Source organism: Elephas maximus, chromosome 3 (genome assembly GCF_024166365.1).
Source record: "Elephas maximus indicus isolate mEleMax1 chromosome 3, mEleMax1 primary haplotype, whole genome shotgun sequence".
Lineage (NCBI taxonomy): Eukaryota > Metazoa > Chordata > Mammalia > Proboscidea > Elephantidae > Elephas > Elephas maximus.
The window spans coordinates 15,854,879-15,867,564 of NC_064821.1; the positions used below are offsets into that span (position 1 = coordinate 15,854,879).

General features: G+C 46.7%; 1 protein-coding gene across 1 annotated transcript in view; it reads right to left on the reverse strand.

Annotated features, from left to right (window-relative positions):
- LOC126070914 (mucin-16-like) overlaps positions 1 to 12,686 on the reverse strand; it is a 106,505-nt gene that overhangs the window by 45,692 nt on the left and 48,127 nt on the right. The window contains exons 24-33 of the mRNA XM_049875244.1: positions 8,179 to 8,351; positions 8,030 to 8,065; positions 7,410 to 7,534; positions 6,982 to 7,049; positions 6,171 to 6,343; positions 5,837 to 5,872; positions 2,563 to 2,687; positions 2,390 to 2,457; positions 1,808 to 1,980; positions 1,472 to 1,507 (exon numbers count right to left, since the gene is read on the reverse strand). Of these exons, the coding sequence (XP_049731201.1) occupies positions 1,472 to 1,507; positions 1,808 to 1,980; positions 2,390 to 2,457; positions 2,563 to 2,687; positions 5,837 to 5,872; positions 6,171 to 6,343; positions 6,982 to 7,049; positions 7,410 to 7,534; positions 8,030 to 8,065; positions 8,179 to 8,351 (1,013 nt within the window). The remainder of the gene's footprint in view (positions 1 to 1,471; positions 1,508 to 1,807; positions 1,981 to 2,389; positions 2,458 to 2,562; positions 2,688 to 5,836; positions 5,873 to 6,170; positions 6,344 to 6,981; positions 7,050 to 7,409; positions 7,535 to 8,029; positions 8,066 to 8,178; positions 8,352 to 12,686) is intronic.

A 12,686-nucleotide genomic window follows, 5' to 3' on the forward strand; every position in this document is an offset into this window, starting at 1 on the left:
TCTCCAAGGAAGTGAGGAATGCTGGAGCTACAGAAGCTGAAAGTGACAAGGATTTTCCCTGGTGCTGACAGAGTCTTACCCTAGAGCTGGTTCCCTGAATCTAGACTGCTAGCCTCCTTTCTGTGAGAAAATAAGTTTCTGTCCTTTAAATCCACCCACTTGAAATAATTCTGTTACAGTCGCATTAGGAAACTAAGACGTGCCTTAGTTTGTGGTATCGTGGCCAGGTCAGTGATCAGACCATTAAGCTGTAGGGTGAGCTGAGAGGCATATGAGTCCAGGAGGGGCACCCAACCCAATGACTCAGAGAAGTTCACAAGGGAAGCACTATTTCAGGTGTGATTATAAGAAGCCATAGCATTTTGGTACATGGCAGCCAAAAATTGGAAAGAGCACTCCAAACAGGAAGAACACACAGGACAGTGGCCTGGTGGTAGGGCACAGCGGCTGCACACAAGAAACCTCAAGTCTTTTCCTTGTGGCCATAGGGAGTAAGACATAGGACTGGAAGGATCCTCTGAGCCCAGAAAGGAGAATCTGTGACTATCCAGAACAGAGGCTGGACCCGACTTGAGGTCAGGTGGAGCAATCCAAAGATTGTCCACAAGACAGGAAGTAGGTAGATATATGTAGGCCAGAATGGTGGCTATTGCAGCCATCCTAGTGGAAGATGCTGGTTGCCCGAGAAAAGTTCTAGATGATATAGATGCAGAAAAAGGACAGTCTTGAGAGATGGATGGATGTGGGTGGTGAAGGACAGGGAGGGCCAAGGTTGGCACTCCTGTCTCTGCATTTAGTGATGAGGGAAGGAGCAGGTTTGAGTAATGATGATGATTTCAGGGTTAACATGTTGAGACGAAGCAGCGTGAATGATGTCTTAGAAGGTAGATGGACTAAGGGTCTGGAGCTAGTGTGAGGTGTGGATTTGGGCACCCCGGGACTAGATGCTTGGTAGAACCCACATAAATGGATGAGCTCCCTTGGAGACAGTGAGTGAGCAATGAAGGATGAATTGATTTGATACAATAATGCAGGAGAAATGATTTCTTTATCAGTAAGAGCCTGAGACCTTTCCTACCTGTGGGCTTGGTGGTGAGGGCAGGTTCCAGAGAGGTTGCTGGGAAGGATGAGGAGGTCACAACTGCTGGGGAAGAAACACTGGGGTTGTAATTCATTGTGAGTTATCTCTAAGGAAATTGCAGTGGGTCGGCAGGGAGGGGTATGAGGTAAGGAAATGTACAGTTCTCTTATGCTTCTCTCAGCCGAGGGAGAGGGCATCATCCTCAAGAGGGTGGGCATAGGGGTGACTCATCCCCAACTCAGTCCACATTCTATGCACGTCTTTTGGACCCTTTCCTTCTGGATGGTAAGTAGTGGCAGGGGAAAGGTTGGCAAGTCCAGCAGCTCCTATTGTTCAGGAGATGTGGGGTGATCCCAGGCACACCGGGATATTGAGGTCTGTGATACTCACTGGTGGAAGAGGTGGCTGAGGCCCAGCGGGTGTAACCTGCAAATGGGATGGTGAGGAAGGGGGAGGAAGAGACATTCAATGAGGAGGCCACTAGGTCAAAGTAGAGATGGTGGCTAGGCCATCATAGCTGTGATTCCTTTCAAGGAAGACAGAGCCCCTAGCTGGCAGTGATCAAAGGCCACATATCCCTCTCCCTCCCAGGAGAGACAGAGGCCTTGCTCAAAGCCCACTATAATGATAGGCCTAGATGAAAGTCTGAACTTGGGGCAGATACCTGTCCTAGCAGAACACATCCAGCAAGGGGAAGGAGACCCCCACGATAGCATGGCCTCTCACCGTTAACATAGAGACTGTTCCTGTCTAGGGTGTAGGGGCCCAGCTGGGTGACCCCATGAGTCAGCTGGTTCAGCTCCCAGTAAAGCCGCTCTCTGTCCAGGCTGCGGCTCTCAGGGTCATGGTGGAGGGTGCAGATGGTGTCCACTCTGGTGGCTTTCCCATCCTTCTTGGGCCTGGGGTGGATGAGGGGCATGACAACAAATAGAGTCCCCCAGACAGGGGTCCTGAGAGCCTTTAGTAGGACAAGAATGGGCAGGGGAAATGAGACAGGTGCAGAGCTGGATTTGGGATTAAAGCTAGTACACAAGGCATATTTGTCTGGAAAGAATCCCTGGAGCAGAATTTAGCATCCAAAGGAAATGCCCTCTGTGGTCACAGGAAAGGAGAGTTCAGGGGGTGAACAAGAAAGCGCCAGTCCTGCTGATGGGTTTTGTAGAGTGGGGACTGGGAGATGCCTTGGTCCTGGATGAAGTGCCTCCTGCAATGCACCTCTGTGAGGACACTGTATCCGGCAGGGCAGGAAGGAAACTGCCTGGGGACACCTGTGGCATCCCCACCAGTTGCCTTTTCAAGGTGTCTCACCTGAGCGAGGTCAGTCTGCAGCCAGAGTAGAGGGTTCCCACACTGGACTTATTGAGCAAGGGCCCAAGCTGGTGAGAAAAGAGAAGGAAGTGAGCAGGATGGCCCAAGGGGCTGAGGGGCTGCATGGGCAGGGATGAGGTGGGGCTTCAAAGTGATCATCACTGGGTCCTTACCAGGTGCTGCAGAACCTTCTCAGTGAAGTTGAACTTGGTGGAGCCTGGGCATCCCATGTTATCCGTGTAGAGCAGGTTGGTAATGGTGAAGTTAAGAGTGAGCAGAACCAAGGCAAGTTCAGGAGCTGCGTTGGGGGAGAAAGAGGAAGTTGTCCCTTTGGACCATAGCAATGGTCAAGGTTGCCTGAAACCTGGCCAGAAGCACCAGTAGTGGACTAAATACAGCTATTGGCTGCCGGAGCTGAAGGAGGGAATATTCTGGAATACTCGAGACATTTCATTCAATGTCTAATAATTTTGCACTAATGGGTGCCAAACTCTGTGTTGGGCTTTGTAGGTTTATAGGTGAATAAGGTATAGGATTGAATTGTGTCTCCCCAAAATATGTGTTGGAATCCTAATCCTTATACCTGTGGATCATAGGTATCTGTTATAACAGAGAACTGCCCCATAGGGCCTTTTAGGCTGTAAGCTTTAATATTTTAAATTATTTTGCTGAAAATAATTCAAAAATGGTTGCAGCAGTACATTGACAAGGAATTGCCAGAAATTCAAGGTACATTCAGAAGAGGATGTGGAATGAGGGTTATCATAGCTGATGTCAGATAGATCTTGGCTGAAAGCAGAGAATACCAGAAAGATGCTGAACTGTGTTTTATTGACTATGCAACGGCATTTGACTGTGTGGACCATAACAAATTATGGATAACATTTTGAAGAATGGAAATTCCAGAACACCTCATTGTGTTCATGAGGAACCTGTACATAGACCAAAAGGCAGTCATTTGAACAGAACAAGGGGATACTGTGTGATTTAAAATCAGGAAAGGCATGTGTCGTGGTTGTATCCTTTCACCATACTTGTTTAGTCTTTATGCTGAGAAAATAATCCAAGAAGCTGGACTATGTGAAGAACAGGGCATCAGGATTGCAGCAGGACTTATTAACAACCTGCGATATGCAGATGACACAACCTTGGTTGCTGAAGTTGAAGAGGACATGAAGCACTTAATGACGAAGATCAAAGACTACAGCCTTCAGTATGGATTATACTTCAACATAGAGAAAACCAAAATCTTCACAACTAGACCAATAAGCAACATCATGATAAACAGAGAAAATTTTGAAGTTATGAAGGATTTCATTTTACTTGGATGTACAAGCAATGCCTGTGGAAGCAGTGGTCAAGAAATCGAATGACACATTTCACTGTCAAATCTCTTACAAACGACCTCTTTAAAGTGTTTAAAAGCAAAGATATCACTTTAAGGACAAAAATGTGCCTGATCAGCCATGCAGTTTTCAATCACCTCAGATGCATGGAAGAGATGGACAATATATAAGGAAAATGGAAGAAGAACTGATGTCTTTGAATTATGGTGTTGATGAAGAATGTTGAATATACCATGAACTGCCAGAAGAAGGAACAAAGCTGTCTTGGAAGAAGTGCAGCCAGAATGCTCCTTAGAAGCAAGAAGTATGGACATATTATCAGGAGGGAGCAGTCCCTGGAGAAAGACATCATGAGTGGTAAAGTAAACGATCAGCAAAAAGAGGGTGACCCTTAAAGAGATGGATTGACTCAGTGGCTGCAACAATGGTCTCAAGCATAACCGGGATCATGAGGATGGTTCAGGACAGGCAGCTTTTTTTGTACTTAGGGTTGATACAAGTTGAAATCGACTCCATAGCACCTAAAACAACGACAACATCAGCGTAGGGTGTGTCCTGAACCTGATCACTTCTGAGTTATAAAAATAACAGATTAGATGCAGAAGCACAAGCATAAACTGGGGAAATTAGATGCCATGTGTAGATCACCAAGGAAGTGAGGAATGCTGGGGCTACAGAAGCTGAAAGTGACAAGGATTTTCCCCTAGAGCTGACAGAGAGAGAGCCTTCCCCTAGAGCCAGTACCCTGAATCTGGACTTCTAGTCTCCTGAATTATGAGAAAAAAATTTTCTGTTCTTTAAATCCATCCACTTGTAATAATCCTGTTACAGTGGCATTAGGAAACTAAGACATGCCTTAGTTTCTGGTATTGTGGCCATGTCAGTGATCAGACCATTAAGCACAGGGGTAATTGGGGGGCATATGAGTCCAGAAAGGTCACCCAACTCAAAGATTCAGTAAAGCTTCACAAAGGAAGCACCATTTCAGATGTAATTATGATAAGGGCTAAGAATTTGGTACATGACAACCAACAACTGGAAGAAGAACTCCAGATAGAGGAACAGCCTGGGCAAAGGCCTGGTGGTAGGGCAGAGCAGCTGCACACAAGAAATCTCAAGTCCTTTCGTGGTGGCTACAGAAGTGTAGACATGGGACTGGAAGGATCCTCTGAGCCCAAAAAGGGGAGGTTGTGACTATCCAGAACAGAGTTCGGACTGACTTGAGGCCAGGTAGAGCCATCCAAAGGTTGTCTACAAGACAGGAATTAGGTGGACACATGTAGGGCAGAGTGGTGTCTAGTGCAGCCATCCTAGTGGAAGATGCTGGTTACCTGAGTAACATTTTAGGTGATACAGATGCAGAGAAAAGCAAGTCTTGAGAGATGGATGGATGTGGCAGGTGAAGGACAGGGTAGGCCAATGTTGGCAAGATTGTCACTGGGTTTGGTGATGAAAGAAGGTGCAGGTTTTAAGGATGATGATGACTTCAGGGTGGTCATGTTAAGAACAAGCAACGTGAGTGATGTCCTAGGAGATGGATGGACCAGTGTAAGGTGTGGATTTGTGTACCGAGGCTAGATGGTCTGCAGAATACTCATAAATGGATGAGCTCCTTTGGGAAGAGTAATCAATGAAGGAAGAAATTATTTGATACAAGTACTGCTGGAGAAATAATTTCATTATCAATAAGAGCCTTTTCTACCTGTGGGTTTGGTGGTGAGGGCAGGTGCCAGAGAGGATGCTGGGAAGGATATGGAGGTCACAGCTTCTGGGGAAGAAACACCAGGGTTGAAATCCAAGGTGAGCTATCTCCAAGAAAATGGAAGCGGGTGGTGGGGTGGAGAATGAGGTAAGGAAATGTACAATTCTCTCATGACCCTCTCAGCCCAGGGAGAGGGCATCATCCTTCAAGATCATGGGCAAGGGGGTGACCCATCTCATCCTCAACTCAGTCCACACACTATGCAAGTCTTCTGGACCCTTTTCCTTTCTGATGGTAAGTAGTGGCAGGGGAGAGGTTGGCGGGTCCAGCGACTCCTATTGTTCAGGAGGTGTGTGGTGATCCCAGGCACATAGGGGTATCAGGGTCTATAATACTCACTGGTGGAGGTGGTGGCTGAGGTCCGGTGGGTGTAACCTGCAGATGGGATGTTGAGGAAGGGAGAGGGAGAGACATTCAATGAGGAGGCCACTTGGTCACAGCAGAGATGGCAGCTGGACCATCACACCTATGATTCTGTATGAGGAAGTCAGAGCCCCCACTTGGCAGTAATAAAAGGCCACACATACCCCTCCTGCCCAGGAGAGACAGTCCTTAATCAAAGTCTTCTAAAATGAGAGGCCTAGATGGAGGCCTGGACTTGGGGCAGATACCTGCCCTAGCAGGACCCACCCAGCAAGGGGGAGGAGACCCCCACCCCCACAGGGCCTCTCACCGTTGACATAGAGACTGTCCCTGTCCAGGGTATAGGAGCCCAACTGGGTGACTCCATTGGTCAGCTGGTTCAGCTCCCAGTAAACCTGCTCTCTGTTCAGACTTGGGCCCCCTGGGTCAGGGTGGTGGGTGCAGATGACGTCCACTGTGGTGGCTGCTCCATACTTCTCAGGTCTGGAGAGGGAGGAAGAGGAGATGAACACAAATGGAGTGCCCCAGAGGAGGGTCTTGAGATTGTGGGGGCAAGATAGCAAGGGGTCAGTGGAAATGAGAAAGAAACCAGGTAGAGAGGTGAGAAGGGAGGCTTAGTTTCTCTTAGGGCACCAACTGATGGTCAGCATGGGACTTTCTTTTGTTGCTGTAATGAACTGATTTGTGGTATGAAATGTTTAGTAAGTTGAAAGGCTGAAATCTGCCTATCCATGACATAGGGACTGTAGATGAAGAGCTTACACAGGAGACAGGGGAAGACCTGGATTTGGAATTAAAGCAAGTGGAGTAGGCACCTTTGTCTGGAGAGAACAGAATCCCTGGGGACAGAATTTAACACCCAAAGAAAATGCCCTCCTTAGAGGAAAGGGGAGAGGGTGTTCAGAGGGTGACCAGGGAGGGGCCAGTCCTCCCTATGGATGCTATAAAGCTTGAGGGTGAGAGGGAAGACCAAGAGATGTTTTGGTTTTGGAGCAAGTGCTTCCTGAATTCCACTCTGCTAAGGACACTGTGTCAGGCAGGGCAGGAAGGACCTTGCCCAAAAGGCTTGGGCCTGGGAGCACATGGGGCAGCCCCCCAGCTGTCCTTTCGGGGAGTCTCACCTGAGCGAGATCAGTCTGCAGCCAGAGTAGAAGAGACCAACACTGGTATTCTTGAACAAGGGGCCAAGCTGTGGAGAAGGAGTGGGAGGTGAGGAGTGCAGCTAGAGAAAGGGAGTGATAGGTGGGCGGGGCTACCCTCAGTGGGCAGGGCAGGAGTGAGGTGGGTATGGCTGGTATAGGTGGGAGGAACTTTCATAGGTGGACAGGCTTGGCATAAGTAAGCAGGGTAGGAATGCGATGAGAGAGGCTGGCATCTATAAGCAGGGTAGGAGCAAGGTGGGAGAGGCTGGCATAGGTGGGCAAGGATGGCATCAGTGAGCAGGGCATGACTGAGGTGGAATGGGCTAGCACAGGTGGGCAGGGCAGAGTGAGGTGAGATGGGCTCGCACCAGTGTGCAGGGCAGGAGAGAGGTGGGAGGGCCTCTTACCAAATACTGCAGGACCTTCTCCGTGGTGTTGAAATTCACAGAGCCTGGAGGCCCCATGTTCTCGGTGTAGCGCAGGTTGGTGATGGTGAAGTTGAGGGTGAAGGGCACCAGTGTGGGGCCTGTGGCTGCAGCAAAGGAAGGAGAAGAGAGGCCATGCTTGAGCAGAGTCTGGGGAAGATGTGGGGCACAGGGCCTGAGGCCATAAGCCTAGACCCAGCACCCATCCCACAGGGGACCATAGCAATAGCTGAGGATCCTTGGGGCCAAGTACCAGAAGAACCAATTTTGGATGACATTTGACCACTATCTACTTGAGGTGAAGGAGGGAATATTTTGGAAGCTACAAAGCTTTGAAACAGCCATTCAAAGACCCAATAGTCTTATTTATTTCCAATGAATTGCTTATTTACTTTCATTCATCCACCCACTCAGCCAACAACTAGTGGCCATTTCTCTATGCCCAGTTGGCAACACAGAAGTGATTCACAGCTGAGTCTTAATGCAATGACTTCCTGGCCTGTGCCCTTGACTCCTTCCCTCCTGACTACAGGGAATGTGGGCAAGGGGCCTGATGTTTTCTTCCCAGGGGAAAGGGCTCTCTGGCATCACTGAATACTCACCACTGGGGGTGTTTTCTGAAGTCTGATGGTTGTAACCTGCAGAGGTGGAGGGGAAAAGGATGAGGTAAGTGAGAGAGAAGGGAAAGGGTGAGATGAGGAGGGAGGATGTGAGGACTTCTGGGATGCAAAACAAGATGGCAGCCCCCCACCATTGACATAGAGACTGTCTTGGTCCAGGGTGTAGGGGCCCAGCTGGGTGATGCCATGGGTCAACTGGCTCAGCTCCTGGTACAGCTGCTCTCTGTTCAGCCCAAGGCCTGCATGGTTGGGGTGATGGGTGCATATGGCTTCCATGCTGGTAGCTGCTCCATCTTTCTGAGACCTAGGAAGAGACACAAGGATGGGAACAATGAGGATCCATCTTTGGGCGGCTCCTGAGGACATGGTGGGCATATAGGGAAAGTTAGAAACTGGTAAGGCTCTTAAAAGAGAAAGAAGAAAACTAAAGACTCAAAGAAGAAACTCGTCTACAAGACTAACAGTTTATACTAACCATGGGCTCATCTACCCTGAGACCACAAGAACTAGATGGTGTCCATATTCCACTACCAACTGTTCTGATCAGGGACACAATAGATGGATTCTGATAGAATGGGAGAAAAATGTGGAACAGAACCTCAAATTCTTAAAAAATCCACACTTACCTAAATGGTTGAGAATAGAAGACTCCCTGAGACTATTGCCCTGAGATACTCTTAAAACCTTGAACTGAAACTAGCCGCTGAGGTCACCTTTTAGCTAAATAATAGATTGTCTTACAAAATAAAGAATATCATCGTGAGATAATAAAAATCACCTATATGAGACCAAACGGTCAACAATTACTTTAAAACAAAGATAAGAAGTTAAGGGGGCAGGGAAACTAGATTACTGGAAATGGAATAACCAGAACGGAAATAATGAGAATGCTCATGCATAGAAAAGAATGTAACAAATGTCACTGAACAATTTGTATAGAAATTGTTGAATGGGAACCTAAACTGCTGTGTAAACCTTCATTAAAAACACAGTAAAATATCATTTAATAAAAAGAAAAAGAAAGTGGTAGAGTTCTTGTCAACAGAATCCAAGATACTGCATCACCCACCATTGAGGGAATTTGCTTCACATCGTAAAAATCGTTCCTTAAACATTGCCTTATTCATAAACAATGAATAAGGAAGACTGAAGAAGAATTGATGCCTTCGAATTGTGGTGTTGGTGACGAATACTGAATATACATGGACTGCCAAAAGAACAAACAAATCTGTCTTGGAAGAAGAACAACCAGAATGCTCCTTAGAAGCAAGGATGGCGAGGCTGTGTCTTACATACTTTGGACATGTTGTTAGAAGGGATCAGTCCCTGGAGAAGGACATCATGCTTGGTAAAGTACAGGGTCAGCAGAAAAGAGGAAGACCCTCAATGAGATGGATTGACACAGTGGCTGCAACAACGGGCTCAAGCATAACACCGATTGTAAGGATGGCACAGGACCAGGCAGTGTTTCTTTCTGTTGTACATAGGTCACTATGAGCTGGAACCGACTAGACGGCACCTAACAACAACAAACATTGCCTCCTGAGTCCAGGCTCTCATCACATCCTCTCTACCCTTTACAATCCACTCTCCACAAAGCAGCCAATTCTCACTCTGAATGGAAGTATTTCCTTGTTAGACTTTTGTTGAAATTCTTCCATGGTTCCCTACTGCCTTTAGATGGGACCAGAAGTGTCTTCACATGACATCAGAACGTCCATGATGGCCCTGCTCACCTCTCTACTCTCACACTTGCAGCTGAGTATTTCCAATCTACTTGCATGCCCCACGTCAGGCCCTGCCCTTGGTACCCATTTTTCCCTTTCCCCAGAGCTGCGTCTCCTGGCCCAGAGGTGTCTCTTGGCCAACACCTACTTGTTTCCAGGTAGGAGCTTTGATATCAGTTTCTCCTGAGCCCGCTGCCCTTACCTCATCTCTTGGCACTTCAACGGTCTCTCTATGTCTCAGTTTTCTCATCTATAAAATGGGAATAATGATGGTACCCACCACACTGATGAGAAGGGAAATCTTGTGAGGATTAAATGAATTAATATAAGTGCTTAAAATAGTAACTGATACACCCTAATTACTAGGTGGTGTTGTTGTTAGGTGCCATCGAGGTGGTTCTGATTCATAGTGACCCCATGTACAACAGAATGAAACACTGCCCAGTCTCGCATCATCCTCACAATCGTTGTTATGCTTGAGCCAATTGTTGCAGCCACTGTTTCAATCATCTCATTGAGGGTCTTCCTCTTTTTCACTGACCCTCCACTTTACCAAGCATGATGTCCTTCTCCAGAGACTGATCCCTCCTGATAACATGTCCAAGATATGTGAGACACAGTCTCACTATCCTTGCCTCTAAGGAGCATTCTGGCTATACTCCTTCCAAGAGAGATTTGTTTGTTGTTTTGGCAGTCCATGATATATTCAATGTTCTTCGCCAACACCACAATTCAAAGATGTCAATTCTTCATTGGTCTTCCTTATTCATAGTCCACTTTGCATATGAGGCGATTGAAAACATCACAGCTTGGGTCAGGCACACCTTAGTCTTCAAGGTGACATCTTTCCTTTTCAACACTTTAAAGAGGTCTTTTGCAGCAGATTTGCCCAAAGCAATGCATCTTTTGATTTCTTGACTGCTGCTTCCATGGGTGTTGACTATGGATTCAAGTACAATGAAATCCTTGACACCTTCAATCTTTTCTCCATTTATCATGATGTTGCTTATTGGTCCAGTTGTGAGGATTTTTGTTTTCTTTTTGTTGATGTGTAATCCATACTGAAAACTGTGTGGTCTTTGATCTTCATCAGTAAGTGCTTCAAGTCCACTTCACTTTCAACAAGCAAGGTTGTGCCATACCAGGTGAGGATTTGCTATTTATTATTATTATTTACCATATTGCCACTCTGTTAGTTATCTGTTTACGAGTTTTCTTGACAGTAGTCTATGCTTAGCCTCCACTGAGTATTCTGAGCTGAGTGCAGAGTGTGGTACACATTAGGTGCTCAAAGAACATTTGTGCAAGGACAGAAAATTTGTGAAACCCCAGTTTAGGAGAGGGGAGAGACCACTGTGGTAGGGGTACATCAGCACCCTGGGTTTGTCTCTAAGAGATGACTTCCCTCCTTCCCTCTCCACCTAGTATGTCAGAAGAGGATCTCCTCTCTCTCCACTTCTACAGAGGCATGGAGTGTATTCCAAGAAGATGCTCAGCAAAGTTAAACCCTCCCAGAGACCTCAGAACAGAGCCAGCCACTCATACTTGAAAAGCCCCATCTGTGACCTGGCAAGGGACAAGCCCCTCACCTCCTCCCTGCAAAGAAGCAGAGAACTGGAGGCTGGGTTCACAGGGAAAGGGGGATGAGGGCATGAAGTTCTTCCTGAGAGGAAGAAGCAAGGTAAGCTTAGTGGATAAATAAATGGATTCTTCAGAGACTGGGCTCGAATCCGGCTCACCATTTGAAAACTGTGCGGCTCTGCGCACATGCCTTACTTTCCTGTGCTTTGGTTTTTCATCTGTAAGCAGCAATGGTAATGGCTGATATTTGGTGAGAGCCTACTCCATGCCACACTCTGCTAAGCACCTTCCATGCATCCAGTACCTCATTTAACCCTCCCGACAATCGCATGGGTTTAGTCTTACTATCCACTTACAGAGGATGAAAGAGAGTTTCAGAGAGGCTAATTTAGTGGCCCAAGGCCACACAGCTGATAATAATAGCTTTTTTGTAAGAGTTTAAGGCGATGATGTATGGGAAGCATTTAGCTCTGTGATTTTCAACCTGGAGCAATTTTGTACCCTCAGAGACATTTGGCAACATCTGTAGACATTTTTGATTGTTGCAACTGGGGAGGTGCTACTAGTATCTGGTGGGTCTGGGGTAAGGATGCTGCTTAATATCCTCAAATGTAGAGGACCGCCTCCCACAGCAAAGAATTACCAACCCAGAATGTCAATACAGGTAGTCTCTGACTTACAATGTATTAGAGTTACGAAGAACTGCACTTAAACCGTCATTTTCCTTAAATGATGTGTGCAATTTTTATGTATGTAGGTATGTGTTAAAATATAGCTGTAAGTTTATATGTAATGTTTCTAACCCTCAAAGAAAATAAAGATTGGATTTATAAAAATACTGATAATAAAATGCAGTAAAAATGAAAACTTAAATGAAGTATTCAACTTATGTCAGAACTGACTTACAATGGAGCCGCCGGAACAGAACCCCGTTGTTCAGGCAAGGACTACCTGCAGTGTTGAGGTGGCAGAAGAACCCTGGTTTATGCCAATGCCTGACACACAGTGAGCATTAACCTTCAGTGTGTGTTAACCTTCAGGAGTGTTTGGATGTCGTGTGGGGTTCGCTGACATGATGTGAATTAACCTTCAGGAGCATTTGGCTGTGGTGTGGGGTTGGTTAGCACAGTGTGTGTTAACCTTTGGACATGGTGTAGGGTTGGGGGCATGGCAGGCTGAGCAGCTCACTGACATACAGCGAATGTTTCAATCAGGGGTGTGTCCTTTGTGAAGGGGTTTGGTGCATACTTTTGAGCTGTTCCATTTTTCTTTTTGTTCCCAGTAAAAACTGCATGGGAGATTTGAGGACTCATGAGTCAGGAGCCCCACAG